Here is a 19024-nt window from a genome sequence, read left to right on the forward strand (position 1 = left end):
ATAAGCTGCTGGCTAAGCCTCCACTATAGAATCATAGAGTTGCCCTGGGTGGCCCAGGCTAGCCTGATCTTAGAATCAGAGAGTTGGAAGGGGCCTCCAGGGTCATCTAGTCCAACCCCCTGCACAATGCAGGAAGCTCACAAACACCTCCCCCTAAATTCACAGGATCTTATTGCTGTCAAATGGCCATCTAGCCTCTGTTTAAAAACCTCTAAGGAAGGAGAGCCCACCACCTCCCGAGGAAGCCTGTTCCACTGAAGAATCGCTCTAATGGTCAGGAAGTTCTTCCTAAATGGTCAGGAAGTTCTTTCTCATGTTGAGCCAGAAACTCTTGATTAAATTTCAACCCACTGGTTCTGGTCCTGCCTTCCGGGGCCACAGAAAACAATTCCACCCCATCCTCTAGATGACAGCCCTTCAAGGACTTGAAGATGGGGATCCTATGGGGATCATGTTATGTCCCTGGAAGAGCATTATGCTCTACCAGCAATAACTCCTCCCTGGGGATCCCTGGCCCTAAAGAGGTCCGATGTCCTTGACAAGGGCTGGCACCTTTCCAGTCCTGGTGGGACTCTTTGCCGGAAGACAGCAGGGCCCTGCAGGACCTTACACAATTCCACAGGGCCGGTAAGGCGGAGATGTTCTGCCAGGCTTTCTGTTGAGAACAGTAACAGCTGCCTGGCTAACGCCTTCATTCTCCGTTCCTCTGGGTCTCCCCCCCACATCCCAACACAGTGGCCGGTAGTCTAGAATAAGAACAAAATTAGTGGGGTGCCATCGGGGTTTGCTAAATGTCTTTGACTTAAATTGTTCTATTAGTTTTAATTTATGTACTGTTTTATACTACTGATGTATTCTGCCCAGAGGCCAGCTCTAACCGGGATGGGGTGATTAGTTAAATCAAGATGATAATGATGATGATGATGATACTACTACTACTCAGGGCTTTTTTGTAGCAGGAACTCCTTTGCAAATTAGGCCACACACCCCTGATGTAACCAATCCTCCTGGAGTTTACAGGAGGCCTGTAAGAAGAGCCCTGTAAGCTCTTGGAGGATTGACTACATAAGAGGGGTGTGGCCGAATATGCAAAGGAGTTCCTGCTACAAAAAAAGCCCTAATAATAGGTAGCCAAAGCTACTGACGATCCTGAGTGGGGTTTTCCACTCGTCCAGAGACTCTGCAGTTCTGGCTGCATCAAAAGTTTTTAGTACAGTAGCAACATTCTAGATGTGATTTGATATTCACCTGACTCTTGGGGGGTGGTTTTCTCTGCTGATGCTTACTGGTGTCTGTTTGCAGAGAGGAGTCAGGGGCTCCAAATCTAATCTAATTTGGAATGTACTACGGGCTCCTTGCCATTTCGTGACACAGAAGGGAAGAATCAAGACCCCGCCACACACAAACACACACACACCATCTGAGAGTGATTGGATTGAAAAATATGATAATACAGAATTATTGGCAAACTATCGAGTTAGATCCCCCTGTGAAGGAGACAACAGAAGGATCTTTTTGTGGTTGCAAACACTGATTTTTTTTTTTTGTGCACGGATGAAAGGCAAGCCAACTAAATTAGGATAAACCACATTAACTTCCAAACCGTATATCCACACTGATATAGCAAACCTACTATTTTGAATGAGGTGAATAAGCAACACTGGGAAGGAAAGCAAGGAACGTGTACGGTGAATTTTTAAAGTATCTCTGCACCCAGAAAACTAGCTTGTCAAGGAAAGACTAGGCTAGAAACGATCTCCTTCAGAGCTTTCAGTGTTCAGCAAAACCCAGTGCCTTCCCTTAAAGGCTTTGTTTTTTCCCTCCATTGAAAACAATGGGGGAACTTTCTTTGGGCACTCTGCACATGCCCTGGTTCTGCTGGACATTCTGTACATGTGCCCAGCTGTGTTGGGCTTGCAACCCCCACCCTTGCTTGGATCTGTCAAACTGGCATTGCCACAGTGGCACTGGTTCTGCTGGGTACTCTGTACATGTACTGGTTCTGCTGGGTACTCTGTATTGGTTCTGCTGGGTACTCTGTACACGTACTGGTTCTGCAGGGCTTGGAAAAATCCCCACCCCTCATTTTCTAATGCAGAGACTCTCTGGTTTGACATCAGTCCTCCTCCCACCCTGCTTTTCCCCACCATTGGAAACAATGGAGGATGAGGGCAATGGAAGGTAGGGCCCTCTACCTTCTCTATCCCATGCACAATCTTGTAAACCTCTATCATGTCACCCCTCAGTCGACGTTTCTCCAAGCTAAAGAGCCCCAAGCATTTTAACCTTCCTTCTTAGGGAAAGTGTTCCAACCTTTTAATCATTCTAGTTGCCTTTTTCTGCACTTTTTCCAATGCTATAATATCTTATAACAACATTCAATCGCCTGAGCCCCTTTGCAACCCATATGCAGTTAGCTCAGCTAAGGGGCAATAGTCAGAGACAGCACACACGACCCAACACCAGTAGAAAAGGAAAATGTAAGGAGACAGGGCTGCCTGTTGTCTGACTCTGCTTTTTGACAGTGGACTTCAGGAATGTAAGTGAGAAATACGAGGGGCAAAAGTAATGAACAGCTTCATATTGTGCTTCGGAAAAAGTTTTCCTGGTAGACATTTGTGTCATCACCGTCCAGACGCATGCAATCCTGTTTCATAAGGGCCGAGAACAGAAAGGTTACATATGGTTGGCACGCACATTGTATCTTCTTACCTAATGTGGAAAAAGAAAGCCAAAATATAATCCAGAGCAGAGAGTTAATTTCCACGTCAGCCAAAAGCATAATCGATAAGGTCTGGGATAGGCTGCCTTGCCCTGCCACCAGTTCCCTCAGCCTGAGCAAAAGCAGATCAATGCAGGGAGACGATGATAACCTGGGGGGGGGGGGGCTGTCTGGAAGAGTCTCTGGTTAGATAGGGGCAGGAGTCGTTTGTAGAAAAACAGGTGGTGGAGCTCATTAGCATAACTCATTAGCATATGCCACCCCCCCTGCCAAAAGCACCCTGATGCAAGAAAGGAGAGCCCTGGGCAAGCGAGGCCTGATTGGGCTGGCTAGAGATCCAGCCAGCCCAAGCAGGCCTCGCTCACCTGGGGCTCTCCTGGGCTGCCCCCCCCCCACAGTCAAAAGGCCAGCAAGCCACCCACTACCCAAAATCACATAAGAAGTGAAGAAAGGATGGCGTGGGCTTCACCAGGGGTTAATGAGGGCTGCTGGGGGCGTGGCAAAGCCCCTGATGGCTGGCTGGCTGGCTGCCCGCTCACCTAATCCAGGGATTGTTATGCAGCTGCACCTACTATTCAATGGACAAGAGAGGAGGAGGGAGAACCCTCAGAAAGGTCCAGGAGCTGCACTCCCGTGAGCTCCTGCTGAATCTGAGGCCTGGACAGGGGACATATTCCCCCACGTCCCCTGCACTTGTTACAACCCTGGCTCCCGAAGCAGCCAATCTGGCTTGTTTCCCCCGGCTTCAGATTCACAAAAACAAACCTTTTTTCCAAACATTCCGTGCCCTCTCCCATACTTGCCCCCGCCCACAGCCACCGCCTGTCTGCCAGATATGTTAAAAAGAGCATTTTCTCCATCCTCTTGTTTTGCAAGGTGTGTGTGTGCATGGGCCAAGGAGGGCTGCAATGTGTGCGAAGTTTGGGCTGGGGCTGGAAAGACGGGGAGGATCCCGACGGCAGGTTGTTAATCACGCTGACACCAGCACATTCACTCTTTGGAGGGCGAGGGGGGAGTGCCGCCGAGAGGGCCGTGATTGATCTCGCACGGGAACCTCCTTGGCTCCGGCAGAAAAGATGTTTTTGGCAAGGTGAGAAGGGAATAGAAATCGTAGTCAGATGGGCTGTGAGACGAAGCGGCGGCAGCCGAGGGGGTGTGTGGAATAACCCTCTCCTTCAGAGGAACAATCATGTGTGCTTTCGTGCGGATAAGCGTGATCGGAAGCCATGCGGTTTTCTCTGGAGTACTAGCTCATTAGCCTGGCGTTGGGTTTTTAATATGCCTGGGTAGAGCTTACAGCCAGGCAAAGGTAGTCAAAGGATGGCCAGAGCAAAGCAGTGAAATTTGCCAGTCTGATGTAGTAAGATGAGAAGACGACTACAGATTTATACCCCACCCTTCTCTCTGAATCAGAGACTCGGAGCGGCTTACAATCTCCTATATCTTCTCCCCCCACAACAGACACCCTGGGAGGTGGGTGGGGCTGAGAGAGATCTCACAGCAGTTGCCCTTTCAAGGACAACTCCTGTGAGAACTATGGCTGACCCAAGGCCATTCCAGCAGCTGCAAGTGGAGAAGTGGGGAATCAAACTCGGTTCTCCCAGATAAGAGTCCGCACACTTAACCACTACACCAAACTGGAGAGGGATGGAAGCAGGGACAGATTAACAATTAGGCCAAGTAGGCACTGGCCTATGGGTCCCCACACCTTTAGGGGCCCCAGGCTGGCTTCCCCCCCCCCGCCCCCAGTTTCCCCCCTGCTTGCAGCCCTCCCAGCCTGCACACGCAGCCAGCAACTGAGCCGCTCCTTGCCCAACTTGCCTGGTTTGCCTGGTGCGTCTGCTGCTGGTGTTGTCGCCAAGTTTGCCTCTCTCTGCCTCTCCCCCACAGCTTTGTCTAAGGGGCTTTTGAGAAGGTGCCTGCAGGCTGCAGTGGGGGCCGTAGACAGTGGGGCAGGTGCTCCAACTTTGAGATAATTTGCAGGGGGGCTCTGTGATTTTTACCGCCTAGGGGCCTCCACAGGGTGTAATCCAGCACTGGCTGGAAGATTAACCCTTCCCCTTCCATGCCATGTTTCCTGTGTCACTTGTCAGGGATGCTCTAGGTTGATCATGCACTGAGCAAGGGGTTGGACTAGATGGCCTCCATGGTCCCTTCCAACTCTGGGATTCTGTGATTCTCTGTTCATGTAGCAGTTGCAGTTGGTGGGATGGGTCTACCCTGCCTCCATCCACAGGACAGCCTCTGAGGTGCTCCAAAAGGCTTGCACTGGGCGAGAGAAGTGGAGCCTCCTCTCTCCCTGGTTTTAAGCGGGGTCAAATCTGGGGGGGGGGGCAGAGGGGGTGCTTGCCCCAGGCGCCACCGGAGGGGGGGCACCAAATTGAGTATAGAGTTTATTCTCTTCTATGGGCCCATAAGGTAGAATAGGCCCACAAGGGAGCGCCATTTTTTAATTTTGCCCCCCCCTCAAAAAAAACGTCGATCCAGACCTGCTTGAAGTCAGCCTGGCCCCAAGGCAAACGGTCCTCAGTCTTCGCTAGGCCTCCCTGACAAGCAGTGCTTTGTTTGCCCCAGGTTTCTTAACAGAACATGTTATAAAAAGAAGAAACTCAAAAGAACATGAAATAGCTCAAAAAAATCAGATAAACAAAAACAATACAATAGATACTACAAACCTAATGCAATATATACACAAAATTGTAAGATCACAAAATCTTCAAGCGCCGATAGACATAATTTTTGCCATTTAAAATATAAGTGTATCCCTATACCAGGGTCCAGAAGGTAGAATATCTTTTTCTGGCACTAACAAAATTGTGACACTTTCTTTCTGAAAATGGGATTGCCAAGTTCACTGATATTCCAGACATTACAAAATATGACCATATTTGAATATACCACAATTGGATATTTAGAGGTAACTCATTTTTCTAGTTTGGAACTGCTGTGGTTCTCACTTATAGACCACGCTGTTGAGATTAATTCAGCCTATGATTTATTTGCTATACTATCCAGTCCAAATTCTAATAAAAACGTATCCGGGGTATATGCCAAGGAAAGATTCATTATTTGGAATGTGTGATCCTTGATCTGATGCCATTTTGTTTCCCCCACTTAATAGCTTGTTCAGGTAAAATGACTGTGATAAAACTGGAAGGTGCTTGTTGTACCTGAACTGCCTTGTTTTGCTGAGGCAGTACAGAAATTGACTGATAGTCCATCTAGAAAAAGATGATATTGGATATATATCCAGACCTATACTCTGAATCTCAGAGCGGTCACAATCTCCTTCACCTTCCCCCCCCCCCCCCCATAAACACCCTGTGAGGTAGGTAGGGCTGAGAGAGCTCTCACACAAGCTGCCATTTCAAGGACAGCTCTGCAAGAACTATGGCTGACCCAGGGCCATTCCAGCAGTTGCAGGTGAAGTAGTGAGGACTCAAACCCGGTTCTCCCAGATAAAAATCCACACACTTAACCATTACACCAAACTTGGCTGCCTCACACAGCGGCCAATTTTTCGTCTTCTTGTCTTCTTCTGTTTCCTTTTTTCAATCAATCAATCTTTATTGCATTAGCAACAAAATGCCATAACAACCAACAACCAGGCTCAACAATAAAAGAAAAAAACCCTCAATAAAACATTCAACAATAGAATTATATTAATCACGTTAAAATTTTACGCTGAATTATCAATACAATTTATCCAATGACATCCTAAGAAAACAACCCGCAGTGGTAAAAAGGAGAGTAGTTAATATATCTCATTACTCATTCCTTTTTAATCCATAATGGCAGCCACAAATCTTGCCACTTGGAAACTAATATATTTATCTGTCTGACAACAGGAATACAAATTTCTCTTGGACCGACCTTCCAAGAAGGTGAGATAAAATGGTATACAAACATCTATTTCATTCCACCTCAATTTTTCCTTTTTTGTTTTCCCTCCAGTCGTCCAAGTGAACGTCTTAGACATGGAGACGGTGGCCAGCTGGGCCAAGTTCACCATCAACATCCTCTCGGTCTACAAGTGCCGAGACGAGCGGGTGAAGCGGGGCGACAACTTCCTGTGGATCCACATGAAAGACTTGGCCTGTAAGTGCCCCAAGATCCAAATCAGCAGGAAGTACTTGGTGATGGGCATCAGCGAAAACCCCGCTGAGCGGCCGGGACTGATGGCTGACAAAAACAGCTTGGTGATCCAGTGGCGGGATGCGTGGACCCGGCGCCTCCGGAAACTGCAGAGGCGAGAGAAGAAGGGGAAGTGCTTGAAACCGTGATTGGCTCAGGCCCCGTCTGTTAATATGTGCCTCCCTTGCCTATTGGATCCCTCTGCACTCCAATCAGCAGACTGTTCTGAGAGACTCTGTACATAACACGTTATCATGGATGGGCTCGCCTATGTATAGTGTATATTTTGGCAATGATTCCTTTGGGGATGTGTGCGTGTGCATGAGTGCATGGGTCCTTTTTTTAAAAAAAAATGTTTATTAAGAGTAACACAGTAATGACAAACCTTTAACAAGGAGCGAAGTAAAGGAAAGGTCAATTCACGGAAGAAGCTTGGAAGAAGGAGAAAGCGTTGCCCTTCTCTGGACGGGACTTTATCGGTCCTTTATTTTTACACCATTTTGGGTGCTGTTCCACGCCCCTTGACCCACACAGCAGCTCCCGATAGTTGAGATTTCTAGTCTCCTCAAACTGAAGCCCTCAGCCACGTTGTGAGATGGACAAAGAAGGCTCACCTTCGATCTTTACTTTGTTGCTTCCCGGTTCTCGGGAACTGCCTGGGTAGTTGTACGAGGAATTGGAGGGCACCTGAGCATTTTCTTCTCTCTCTCTCTCTCTCTCTCTCTTTTCTGGGCGATGACTTGACAATCTCAGTTTCCATTGAAAAATGTAATGCCTGTGGATTTGGCCCTTCCTAAGTGCATGAGAACCCCTTGATTTCCAAATTGGGACTGTGATGTTTTAGACAGGGCTGAACATCATGGCAGCGTAACTCATTCCCTCAGCCTGGACACACCCCAACAATAAGTGCCCTTCAATACAGTGGGCTGAGAAACTCATGGAAGACGCCTCATCTTAGCTGTCTGATCTCCCTGCCCGCTCTTTCTTTCTCTCTTGCCTGATCTCCTATTCTGCAGTCTGGCTCTAGAATTGCAAGACCTTTTGTGATATCAAAGCACGTGGGATCTACCTTGAGCATGATTTGCTCAGCTTCTCTGACGTCACAGAAGGGATTTCCAAAGGTGCCATGGCTGCCTTTTGGCTGCCATTGGCTCAGCTGCTCTGATGTCAGACGGAGAACGGCAAGGGTATAGGGTCAGCTGACAGTGTAGGCAGAATGAAGAAATCCCAGAGTCTGAGATTCACAAGCAACCTAAGGTTGCTAAATCAAACATTAGTGTTGCCTTTCTATTAACATGTTGTTAGTCGGATTTTTTTTAAGCCTATTTTATATGTTTTTAATATTCCGGCTTAATAGCAGCTGCTGTTTGATGGCACCAAAGGATAATAACAACTGCAACCTATTTATGTGTCTGTAACGTTATCCTGTTGTCCGTGTGGCGTAAAAGGAGGATAATTTAATGGGGAGGAGAAGCTTTCGAGTGCACAACTAGAAGACTCCTTTGGCTCAGGGCCAACGCTAATCCCTTTTAGCAGCCCAAAATTGTATCCCGAAGTGCTACACGGTCTGCCAGTTGGATTCCAGCGCTGAGTTTATGGAAGCCTGAGGCCTCACCTGACCTGCCAAAGGTCTTCCCCGAGGGAGCATAACTTCATCTGCTTGCTTCTGTAGCCGGCCCATCTGCTGCCACTGCTTGGTGCTTCTCCTTGTATCACTGAAGAAGCCCCCTGGCTCTGGGATCCATATCAAAATGGCACCTTGAAAACTCGAGTCCGCTTTGCCGATATCCCAAGTTAACAGAGGGAGGCGTTACTGTCTCAAGGACATAGATCCAGGTGGGCAGCTGTGTCGGTCTGAAGCAATAGAACAAAGTAGGAGTCCAGTAGCACCTTTAAGAGCAAGAAAGTTTTATTCAGAATGTCAGCTTTCGTGTGCATGCAGACTTCTTCAGACAAGGAATGAGGTAGTGAGCAGGGCTACATATAGCTGGTGGGCAGGGGTTTAGAATGCAAAGTGATACAAAGTTAGGTCCAATGTCCTTTCAGTGTGTTAATTGCACTATTTTGCCATTGGATTTTAACTTTGTACCACTTTGCATTCTAAACCCCTGCCCACCAGATATATGTAGCTCTGCTCGCTGTACCGCATTCCGTTGTCTGATGAAGTCTGCATGCACACAAAAGCTCACATTCTGAATAAAACTTCGTTGGTCTTAAAGGTGCTGCTGGACTCCTACTTTGTCCCAAGGACGTCAAAGGTCCCAGATAGTTTGTACTTAAGAGTATTGATCAGATGCACTTTCTTACCTTCAGTAAACATGGAAGCACGGTGGAAAGCATTAATGAATCAGGGCTGCTGAGAGACACAGGTCTGGGGACATTAGGCACTCGGGGGGGGGGGGGGGGGGTCAAGGAACCAGATGCATCACATGGCTGGATGTCTCGTGATGCGTTGGGTGGTGGCCGAGTGATGAAAAGGGGAACTCCGACAGAATCTTTGTCTCAAGGCTCATGGTGGCTCTTGGCAGCTCCTTCCATATCCAAGAATGGTGAATGTTCAGACTGTTCCTCTGAAGGCCAGAAAGTGTTGAGGGGATGAACAACATGATACAGGCTTCATCTTGGTTCCTACCCAGGGCGTTTAGTTGGCTCCTGCTGTAAATATATAAACAGACTTTTCTGTCCATCATATTTGTAGCCTTTTCGTCCTCCAGGGGTCTCAGAGACAAATCGATTGTCCCCGTGAAGGTACGTTTGTCTGGGAGAAAATAGTCTGAAATCCTACCCAGATGAGGATTTTTTAATCCTTGGTTTGTCGGGGCTGCTAAAAGGATGAAACAAGAAGGAAATCTTTATTCCAGTTTCATTCCATCTTTATTCCAGTTGTGGGGCGGTATAAGGATAACAATTTTATGCTCACCAGCTGAAATTTTTAATCTGCGAGATTTAATTTGTGAAATTCTAACCCAGTAAACTCAACTGTTAATTTGGCCACTTATGGAATTTCTATTTCACAATGTTGTTGGATTGTTTTTAATCAGATATGTTGTTGCCCACCCTCAGTCCGCTTGTGGGGGCAGGGGGTTAAAAATCAAAAATATAAAGTTTTGGGAAGGGGGTCATCCTTTGGAGCCAATGAAGCCATTGGCTTTCTTTGGATGTTTGAGTTGGGTGAGCACACGAGAACTGCCAACTGGAACAGACCAAAGCAGCCAGCGTGGCGTAGCCGATAAACTGTCAGCCATAGTCCTAATAATATAGCTTCAGCCCCACACTGGTTGCTGTAGAAGAAGGTAATATTGGATTTATATCCAGCCCTATACTCTGAATCTCAGTCTCAGAGCGGTCACAATCTCCTTTTACCTTCCCCACCACCACCACAGACGCCCTGTGAGGTGGGTGGGGCTGAGAGAGTTCTCACAGCAGCTGCCCTTTCAAGGACAGCTCTGTGAGAGCTATGGCTGACCCAAGGCCATTCCAGCAGCTGCAAGCAGAGGAGTGGGGAATCAAACCTGGTTCTCCCAGATAAGAGGCCGCGCACTTAACCGCTACACCAAACTGTAGTCTGTCCCAACTCAGCAGTTCTCACATTCTTTCGTTAAACTGCAAGACCACGATGGTCATATCTTGTAAGAATGCACATGTATTTTGCATTTGCCTTTCCAAACCTGTAAAAACTCAACTGTTTCCCAAAGAGATGGCACTACAACATGGGGAATGTTGTGTTTACTACAATAGTGAAAATGTTGAAATCATCTGCAGCTCAGAGCACACAGGGCAGGGTGGGTTCGAGGACATCTGTGAGCCACTGCTGACGCGAGTTGGGATGTTGGCTAACCGCTTCTCCACACACAGAAACACATGTCTTTCCATGCAAAGGTTTTGGGGGTCCCACAGGGCTTTAGATGTAATTGCTTTCTCAAGGGACACGGTGCTGAAGGGAGTAACGACTTCAGCATGTGAATGAGTGAAAAAAAAGAAAAGAAACGGACGTCGCCATAGCTTCTGAACAACAGGACACAAGCAAGCCTTCAGTGCTTACGGAAGGAGGATCGGTGGGGAATTTGTAATTGTAAGTTTGCAAATAACTCCAACTTTGTTTTTGAGAATTACATAAATAAAAAAAATGTTTTTGAAAGGACTTCAGTATAGCTCCCTCTCTCCTTCAGTATGGCCTTTTTGTGATCTGAAATGCAATTTTTTGTTTTTAAACTAAGGGCTCTTGTTAGAAGATCAGTTTGCACCACTATGAGTATACAGTTATTACACCTTTGTTCTTGGATGGAAGATGTCTGGATATCTTCCTGTAAGGTAATGTTTCTTCTATAAGTATATCAATTTCCCTGTGCTCAAACCACAAATTTCTGTTTCTGGGGAAGTGTAATTCCCCTTCCAATCCCGAGGATAGCGGAATAAGTGCCTATGTGCAATGTAAATAAGGGCCTATTGTACAGTTACTGTGACCTCCTTGACCATGCGTCTCACCCTCATCTGTGCCATCCTGTGAACATTTTTTAAAAACTTGCCTTTTTAAAATAAAAAATAAGTTGATAAGTTTCTCCTCACCATCTCACCTAACCAGCAATTCATCCAGGGAATCTCCTAAAATTAATTTTTGAAGTGGTAGAAACAAACCAGACCACCTATCCCCTCATGAGAAGACTTCGAATTCTCTCAGACATTTCAGTGCTCAACTAGACCTCTTTCACACAATGTATCTGTGGGGACTGAACAATCCTAGGGGGGAAAGCAACATCACAGTGGTACGTGCCCCTTTCAAGTGTGCATAAAGGATTTATGTGCGCACAAATGTACATCATAATTCCATTTCTTCCATTAAGTGCATTCAACCCCCATGGAACTATTCACTTCTATATCTGGAAGATCCAAGGCAAAATTGATACAATCAAATAACAAAAACTCTGACCTTCCTGCTTTATCATTTTTTTTTGGAGAAGCTATCTATTTCTATGTACTTTAGATGGCAACAAAGTGAAGCTCTTGAAAACGGCCTCTGCCTTACTGAATTAGACAGCTTTAAAGCAGAGCTCTAAGGAAACGAATGGAACAGAAGTGTTTTCCTCATGATCAAACATAAACTTATATAAACCCTCTTCTTCAAGCCCAAATATTCCTGTTTTTCTTATAACGTGTATGAATTGATTGACTTAGGTGAGAATTGCTGTTTTTCAGTTCCGAGGCTTTAATTTGTAACGAATACCTTCCTTGAATAAATAAATATCTTTCACCCTTACCTTTTGCCCCTTTAAAACACCCAGTCATAATACTAGAATAAGAGCGGGGCTTTTTTTCTGAGGTACATTTGAGCATTGTAAAAGTCACCGTGACAAATAGGGTTGCCAAGTCCCCTCAGCGCCGGAGCAGGGAACTTTCGTGTGTGCACAATGTGCGCGTGCAATGCAAGGGCGTCACTCATGACCGGTCTAGGCATTTCTAGAAAAACTCTATGGTTTTCCCAGATGCTCTAGCCATTTGGGAGGGGGAAACTCTATGGTACCTATTGCCAGTCCTAGTGACAAATGAGCCAGGGAGAATCTTGGTTGGGCAGAGCTGGCCATATCAGAGTGGGTGAAGATACCAAACATCGCCAATCACCAGGGGTTTTCTTGTAGCAGGAGCTGCTTTGCATATTAGGCGACACACCCCTGATGTAGCCAGTCCTCCTGGAGCTTACAGTAGGCCCTGTAAGCTCTTGGAGGATTGGCTACATCTGGGATGTGTGGCCTAATATGCAAAGGAGTTCCTGCTACAAAAAAGCCCTGCCAATCACATTTTTTTATTCCTTCCCCTCCTTCCAAGGCCCTCAGAGTGACAGTGCCCTAGAAGGTTTTCCTCCTCTCTACTTGGCTCTTACCACAGCCTCGTGTGGCAGGGGAGGCTGTGATGTCACTGGCCCAAGGTCACCCTTTGTGCTTCACTGCCAAATGTCCTGACCACCACACTCCACTAGAGCAACTGGGTTTGGACCTGGATTAAACATCTTTGGCGCACAGGAAGGAGAAACAAATTCCGTGTCTCCATTTGGTGTGCCGTAGTGATGGCTTCTCTTTAGCCGTCAAGTTCTTATAGAATTAGCGATGCAGTAGAGTCCTGGCCACCAAATGAGAAGGGAGCACTCGCTGGAGATGACCCTGATGCTGGGGACTGGGTAAAGATTGAAGGTAAAATAAGAAGGGGGGGACGGCAAAGGATGAGATGGTTAGACAGTGTTATCAATGCAATGAACATGAATTTGAGTGAACTTAGGAAGACGGCGGAAGATAGAGGGGCCTGGCGTGATGTGGTCCATGGGACTGCAAAGAGTCGAACTTGACTGTGTGACTGAACAGCATATAAACATATGAAGCTGCCTTATACTGAATCAGACCCTCAGTCCATCAAAGTCAGTATTGTCTACTCAGACTGGCAGCGGCTCTCCAGGGTCTCAAGCTGAGGTTTTTCACGCCTATTTGCCTGGACCCTTTTATAGTTGGAGATGCCAGGGATTGAACCTGGGACCTTCTGCTTTCTAACCAGATGCTCTACCACTGAGCCATTGTCCCTCCCTAACAACAACTGCATATGGCCAGCATGGAGTTTCTGACTGTGATGAAGAATTCTGTGGAACTCTGAAGCCTGCAACATGCTTCACTGATCTACCAAAACAGACACTCCCATTTAAACCATCATCCTGTTTCTGTGGCCATAAAAGAAACTGAGGGATACTTATTTTGTTATCCTATACATGGGCCACTGCCTCCGGCGGGGTGAGGAGTTTCTACTTGTGCTGTATTTTCTTTACCCTCAGAGCTGGGGTCAAGGAAAGAGTTTGGTACTTTTTTCTTACCTCTTCCTGTTTTCATAGGGTTTTTTTCCCCACCGTCTCTATGAATAATCCACATTCTAGAGGCCATTTTACAGCCACCTATAAAAGCAATACCCTACATTGGTCCAGCCAAAACAGAGGAGGCCGGCCAAGCGCTCTGAGGCTTACAGCCAAAAAACATGGCTGAACATGAGGAAGCCATAAACCGATTGGCTGGCCTGCTCCTTGTTGTTTGAAGGAAGACTCAAAGGTGAGGAACGGCTGGGGTCAGGCGGGTCAGCCATCTGGTGAAACCAGTTGGCTTCCTTCTGCGAGTGTTTTCCCAGCGCTGCTGTGGTGATGGAGCACATGAGGTAGGAAAAGGCTCGGGCCACAGGGCCTCAGCTGTCCCAACTGGCTCCACCTCATGGCTCAACTCTGCTTTCCCAGACCCTCCGCTGGCAACCCTGCTGTTAGGGGCTTCCTTTCGAGAGGCCACATCTGTGCGGCCGAACTCTCGAGGACAAAGCCACGAGGAGCTGACAGAGGCGTCGATGTTTCACAAGGTGTGGATGAAGCAACACAGGTGGGAGCGGGAACCTACTGGGGAGGTCCTTGTGAGAATGTATTTGCGTGCATGTCCTTTTGGAGACTGCTGTTGGCTCTTGTAGAGCCAGCTTACAGGGCCAAGTCTGGACTCCTGTCGTTCCTCTTCCTATGGGGACATGCTGTTCTTGGGGATCGGGCCAACTCAAATCTGCCTTCAAGCAAAGCTCTGGCCCAAAATGTTGAGTCTGAACACAAGGGGTACACACGCAAAAACACCGGAGCCCCACAACATCAGGCTCACCCTGCTTTACTGTTGTTTAGGTAACAGGCCGAACCGTTTCTTTTTACCCAAGCTTTGCACTGCTGTTTTTTGAAGTACAGGCATGCAAAAGCTTATACCCAGAATTAAACTTTGTTGGTCTTAAAGGTACTACTGATGGCTAACCTTTTTTTGAAAAGTTGTTTCTAGCTTGAGAACTCTTTTTACAGATATTTTTAGGCTGCTCAACGGTGGTTTTATGCCAAGAGGAGCCAAACTTGCTCAACATAAAAGCCACATAGAATAAACATCAGATGTTGGAGGGAGGGAGGGAAGGAAGTGGGAAGGAAGTAACTTTAACTTTAAATGCATTTTCCAAGCCGCCAGCTATCATGGCTTTGAGAAGTGATTTAAAGAGAGAAATGCCTTCTCTAAGCCGACTGATGGGGTGGTGGGGGCTTCCGAGAGCCACGAAATACGTGTGAAAGAGCCACATGTGGCTCCCGAGCTGCAGTTCGGCCGCCCCTGTTTTATGCTGTTTTTATGTTTGTTGTTTGCTTATGCTGGCTTGCTTTATTTATTTGGATTTTTAAACAGGCCTCCCCTGTAGAAGAGGGCTCAGGGTGGTGTACATCATTAAAAACATTTACAGAATATAAATTACACAATTTACATCATTAAAATGTTTACAGAATATAAAAGTAGCCAAAGCCAAACTATTGGTTACGCAGGACTCACCTATAACCAAACTATTGAGAACTCAAGTTGCAGTTTTTGTGGGGTTTATGGTATTTTTATTTCTGAGATTCCTTAAGCAGGTATCTGGCAATGCAGCCTATTAACTCCTTAAACCAAATAATCCCCACAGTTTATGCAAATCTTTTCCCCTACTGTCAAACTTCCATTTTGGGTTTTTTTTTCAAACCTTGTATACAGGACTGCTGGTGCTAGAAGGCTGTTTTCCACAACTGGCATACAAAAGTATTTCCTTCATGGAATGCATAATTAGGCTTTGGGATTAATTGATCCAAGATGCTAGAGCAGTTAAGACTGCTTTTTAAAAAAGGTAATTAGCCATATTCATGAAGCATCAATCTATCAACGGCAAATAGAGATGACTGCTCATCAATGGAGCTTCCATGTCTAGAGGCAGAATACCCCACGTGGGCAAAGCGAAGAAGCCCCAGGAAGGCCATTTCGTTCAGGCCTCCCCAAAGGCAACAAACAACATGGACATAATGGAGCTTAACTCAGCGTTAACCCAGCTGGGCAGCCATGTTGGCCTGAAGCAACAGAACAAAGTTGAAGAAGTCCAGCAAGAACATAAGAGAAGCCATGTTGGATCAGGCCAATGGCCCATCCAGTCCAACACTGTGTCACACAGTGGCCAAAAAAATCAAGTGCCATCAGGAGGTCCACCAGTGGGGCCACCCACTGTACAGAGCATCACTGCCTCAAACAGAGTTCCAACAATACGCTGTGGCTAATAGCCACTGATGGACCTCTGCTCCATATGCTTATCCAATCCCCTCTTGAAGCCGTCTATGCTTGCAGCTGCCACCACCTCCTGTGGCAGTGAATTCCATGTGTTAATCACCCTTTGTGTGATCTGGGGCTGGGGATAAAGTATAAGAAATATGGTGATGAGAGGAGACCTTTGTGGATAGTGCCAGCTGAAGTGATAAAGTTAACGGCTAAAACAGTTAATGAAAAACAGCTATCATATAACCAGTTACTAAAAATACAAAGTGGGAAAATAGAACTGAAAATTGCAGAAGAACTGAGTTATAAATATGATTGGTTTCAAATGCAACAAATAAAAAGCTTGATGGAGAATGATATTAAAGCCGAAGGAATAAGGAAAGAACAAACAGAAATGGAAAGAGTTCTGCTTGGAGACAATGAGAAATTAATCTCAAAAGTATACAAATTACTTTTACAATGGTCTACAGAAGATGAAGTAGTGAAATCTCAAATGATAAAATGGGCAATTAATGTAAATAAAGAAATAAAGATGGAATCTTGGGAGTATTTGTGGAAGAACTCTATGAAACTCGCAACATGTCATAGTATTAAAGAAAACTGTTTTAAGATGATGTATAGATGGTATATGACTCCAAAAAAATTAGCAAAGATGAACAATAAGATGCCAGATAGGTGTTGGAAATGTAAAAAGCATGAAGGTTCTTTCTACCATATGTGGTGGACTTGTGAAAGGACTAAAATGTTTTGGCAGATGATTCAGCAAGAGGTCTCTAAGATTCTGGGATATGAATTCAACAAAGAAGCAGAGACTTTTCTGCTGGGATTACAAATGGAAAAATTTCCAAAAGAAGATAGAACTTTAATATGGTACTTGCTCTCAGCTGCTAGGACATTGTATGCGCAGTTATGGAAGCAAGAAAAAATACCAGAAAAATGGGACTGGATTACAAAAGTTATGTCATGGAGTGAAATGGACAAATTAACAAGAAAACTAAAAGACTATGATTTAGAACTTTTTAATGCGGAATGGAGTTCCTGACCATGAAGCCAACGCCAGAAAGGCGGCTCTCAGCCTTTGACTTACCCGACCAGTAGAGGGTATAGCCAGCACCATGTTCTTGAAGACTACCTTCCTCAGGGAAACGGACCTCACTGAGAGCTGCTATGTCGATATTCAACCTGAGAAGTTCGTGGGCAACTAGAGCAGAGCGTCGTTCAGGGCGACCACTGCCTACTGTGTCAAGCATGGTTCTGATGTTCCAACACGCAAGCTTTAGTCTTTGCACACTTTGTGAGGCAGGTGCATGCCTTTTCTTTGTTGTTATTTTTCGACCGCAAGTAAGGATGCCCGTTGACCGCGGCTAGCCAACTGGGGTGGGGGAGACGAGCTTTGTTTAGGCCACCTTTTCTAGGCCCCTCTCCGTGTGGAGCAAGCAGTGCTGTCCCTAGATAAGGCTGCTTGGTCGTTCAGGGTGCTGCCGAAAGATGCTTTCGTCTCCGGGTTAGCATCAGGCGACCAATATCCTGAACAGCCTACATGCAGGATCGGGACTGCGGCTTCCAGTGGCACCTTCCACCTGCCGTTTCGCCCCTTGCCTATCGCTGCAGGACTTGATGCGTTGTGGGTTGTGTGTGTGGATATGCCCTTCAGGCCTGCGCAGAGGAATTTTTTAGGTGAAGCGCAGTGTGCGCGGTACTGGCTCCACCCTTTCACCTGGGGGTCATCTGCCATGGCCCAGTAAGCCGGGACGCCGGCAGTGAGTCCTCCAGGTGGTAGGTGTTACATTAACGAGCTCTATCTGCCCGGGTTTGATGTCAGAGTTTTCCTTCTCTTAGGCTGACGAAGTTGGTGGGCCCAGCCTGCCCATCCGGTTATACCGCCGGACAATTCGGTTGCACCATGACGTAGCAAACTCTGTGAAAACGGGGGGGACCAGCGAGAAGGTGTTGCTACGGATGCAGTAATGCAGGAGAGGCCATTGCAGTGACCATCTGCCAGGCATAGCCAGACAGTGACCACGCGGCGTTCACTACACCGGGAGAGGAGAGGCTATGTATTGCGCATGCACTTTCCCTGGGGGGGTAGGATTCCCAGAGGGAGCCCACCCCCCACCATGGGGGCACAGTACTACATAGCTCACTTCACAAAGTACTTGCCACCTGCTGGGAACAAGGCAAATTACCACAGGACTTTCGCGATGCAATCATCATCACCCTATACAAGAACAAAGGGGAAAAGTCAGACTGCTCCAACTACCGGGGGATAACCCTGCTCTCCATCGCAGGCAAAATCCTTGCCAGAATACTCCTGAACAGACTGGTGCCCACCATTGCAGAAGAACTCCTCCCAGAGAGCCAGTGCGGCTTCAGAGCTAACAGGAGCACCACCGACATGGTATTTGTTCTCAGGCAGCTCCAAGAGAAATGCAGGGAACAGAACAAGGGTCTGTATGTGACTTTTGTCGACCTTACCAAAGCTTTCGATACCGTTAGCAGGAAGGGCCTGTGGCAAATCTTGGAACGTTTAGGATGTCCCCCAAGGTTCCTCAGCATGATCATCCAGCTACACGAAGACCAGCGAGGCCAAGTCAGACACTGCAACGACCTCTCGGAGCCCTTCCCAATAGGCACAGGTGTAAAGCAAGGCTGCGTTCTCGCGCCAACTCTCTTTACGATCTTCTTTAGCATGATGCTTCAAAGAGCCGCAGTAGATCTAGATGAGGACGATGGTGTCTACATCCGCTATCGCACCGATGGCAGCCTGTTCAACCTGAGGCGACTAAAGGCACACTCCAAGACAATGGAAAAACTCATCCGAGAGCTACTGTTTGCTGATGATGCTGCACTCGTCTCCCACTCAGTATCAGCTCTGCAGCATATGACGTCCTGCTTTGCAGAGGCTGCCAAGCTATTCGGCCTAGAAGTTAGTCTGAAGAAGACAGAAGTTCTCCACCAGCCTGCACCCCAGGAAGATTATCACCCTCCCTGCATCACTGTGGGTGAATCAGTTCTGAAGACAGTCCAGCAGTTCAGCTACCTGGGGTGCATCATCTCCTCAGATGCCAAGATC

At 46.9% G+C, this 19024-nt stretch overlaps 1 protein-coding gene and 1 non-coding gene across 2 annotated transcripts in view; one reads left to right on the plus strand and one right to left on the minus strand.

The window, feature by feature from the left end:
• NTN3 (netrin 3) overlaps positions 1 to 8259 on the plus strand; it is a 205185-nt gene extending 196926 nt beyond the window's left edge. Inside the window, exon 7 of the mRNA XM_060260674.1 lies at positions 6677 to 8259. Within this exon, the coding sequence (XP_060116657.1) occupies positions 6677 to 7005 (329 nt within the window). The 3' untranslated portion in view covers positions 7006 to 8259. The remainder of the gene's footprint in view (positions 1 to 6676) is intronic.
• A 5088-nt stretch (positions 8260 to 13347) lies between these two features.
• TRNAS-AGA (transfer RNA serine (anticodon AGA)) lies at positions 13348 to 13418 on the minus strand. Its single transcript has one exon. It is a non-coding gene; the product is annotated as a tRNA-Ser (tRNA).
• Positions 13419 to 19024: the final 5606 nt, after the last annotated feature.

The sequence above is a fragment of the Heteronotia binoei genome, chromosome 20, assembly GCF_032191835.1.
Source record: "Heteronotia binoei isolate CCM8104 ecotype False Entrance Well chromosome 20, APGP_CSIRO_Hbin_v1, whole genome shotgun sequence".
Taxonomy (NCBI): domain Eukaryota; kingdom Metazoa; phylum Chordata; class Lepidosauria; order Squamata; family Gekkonidae; genus Heteronotia; species Heteronotia binoei.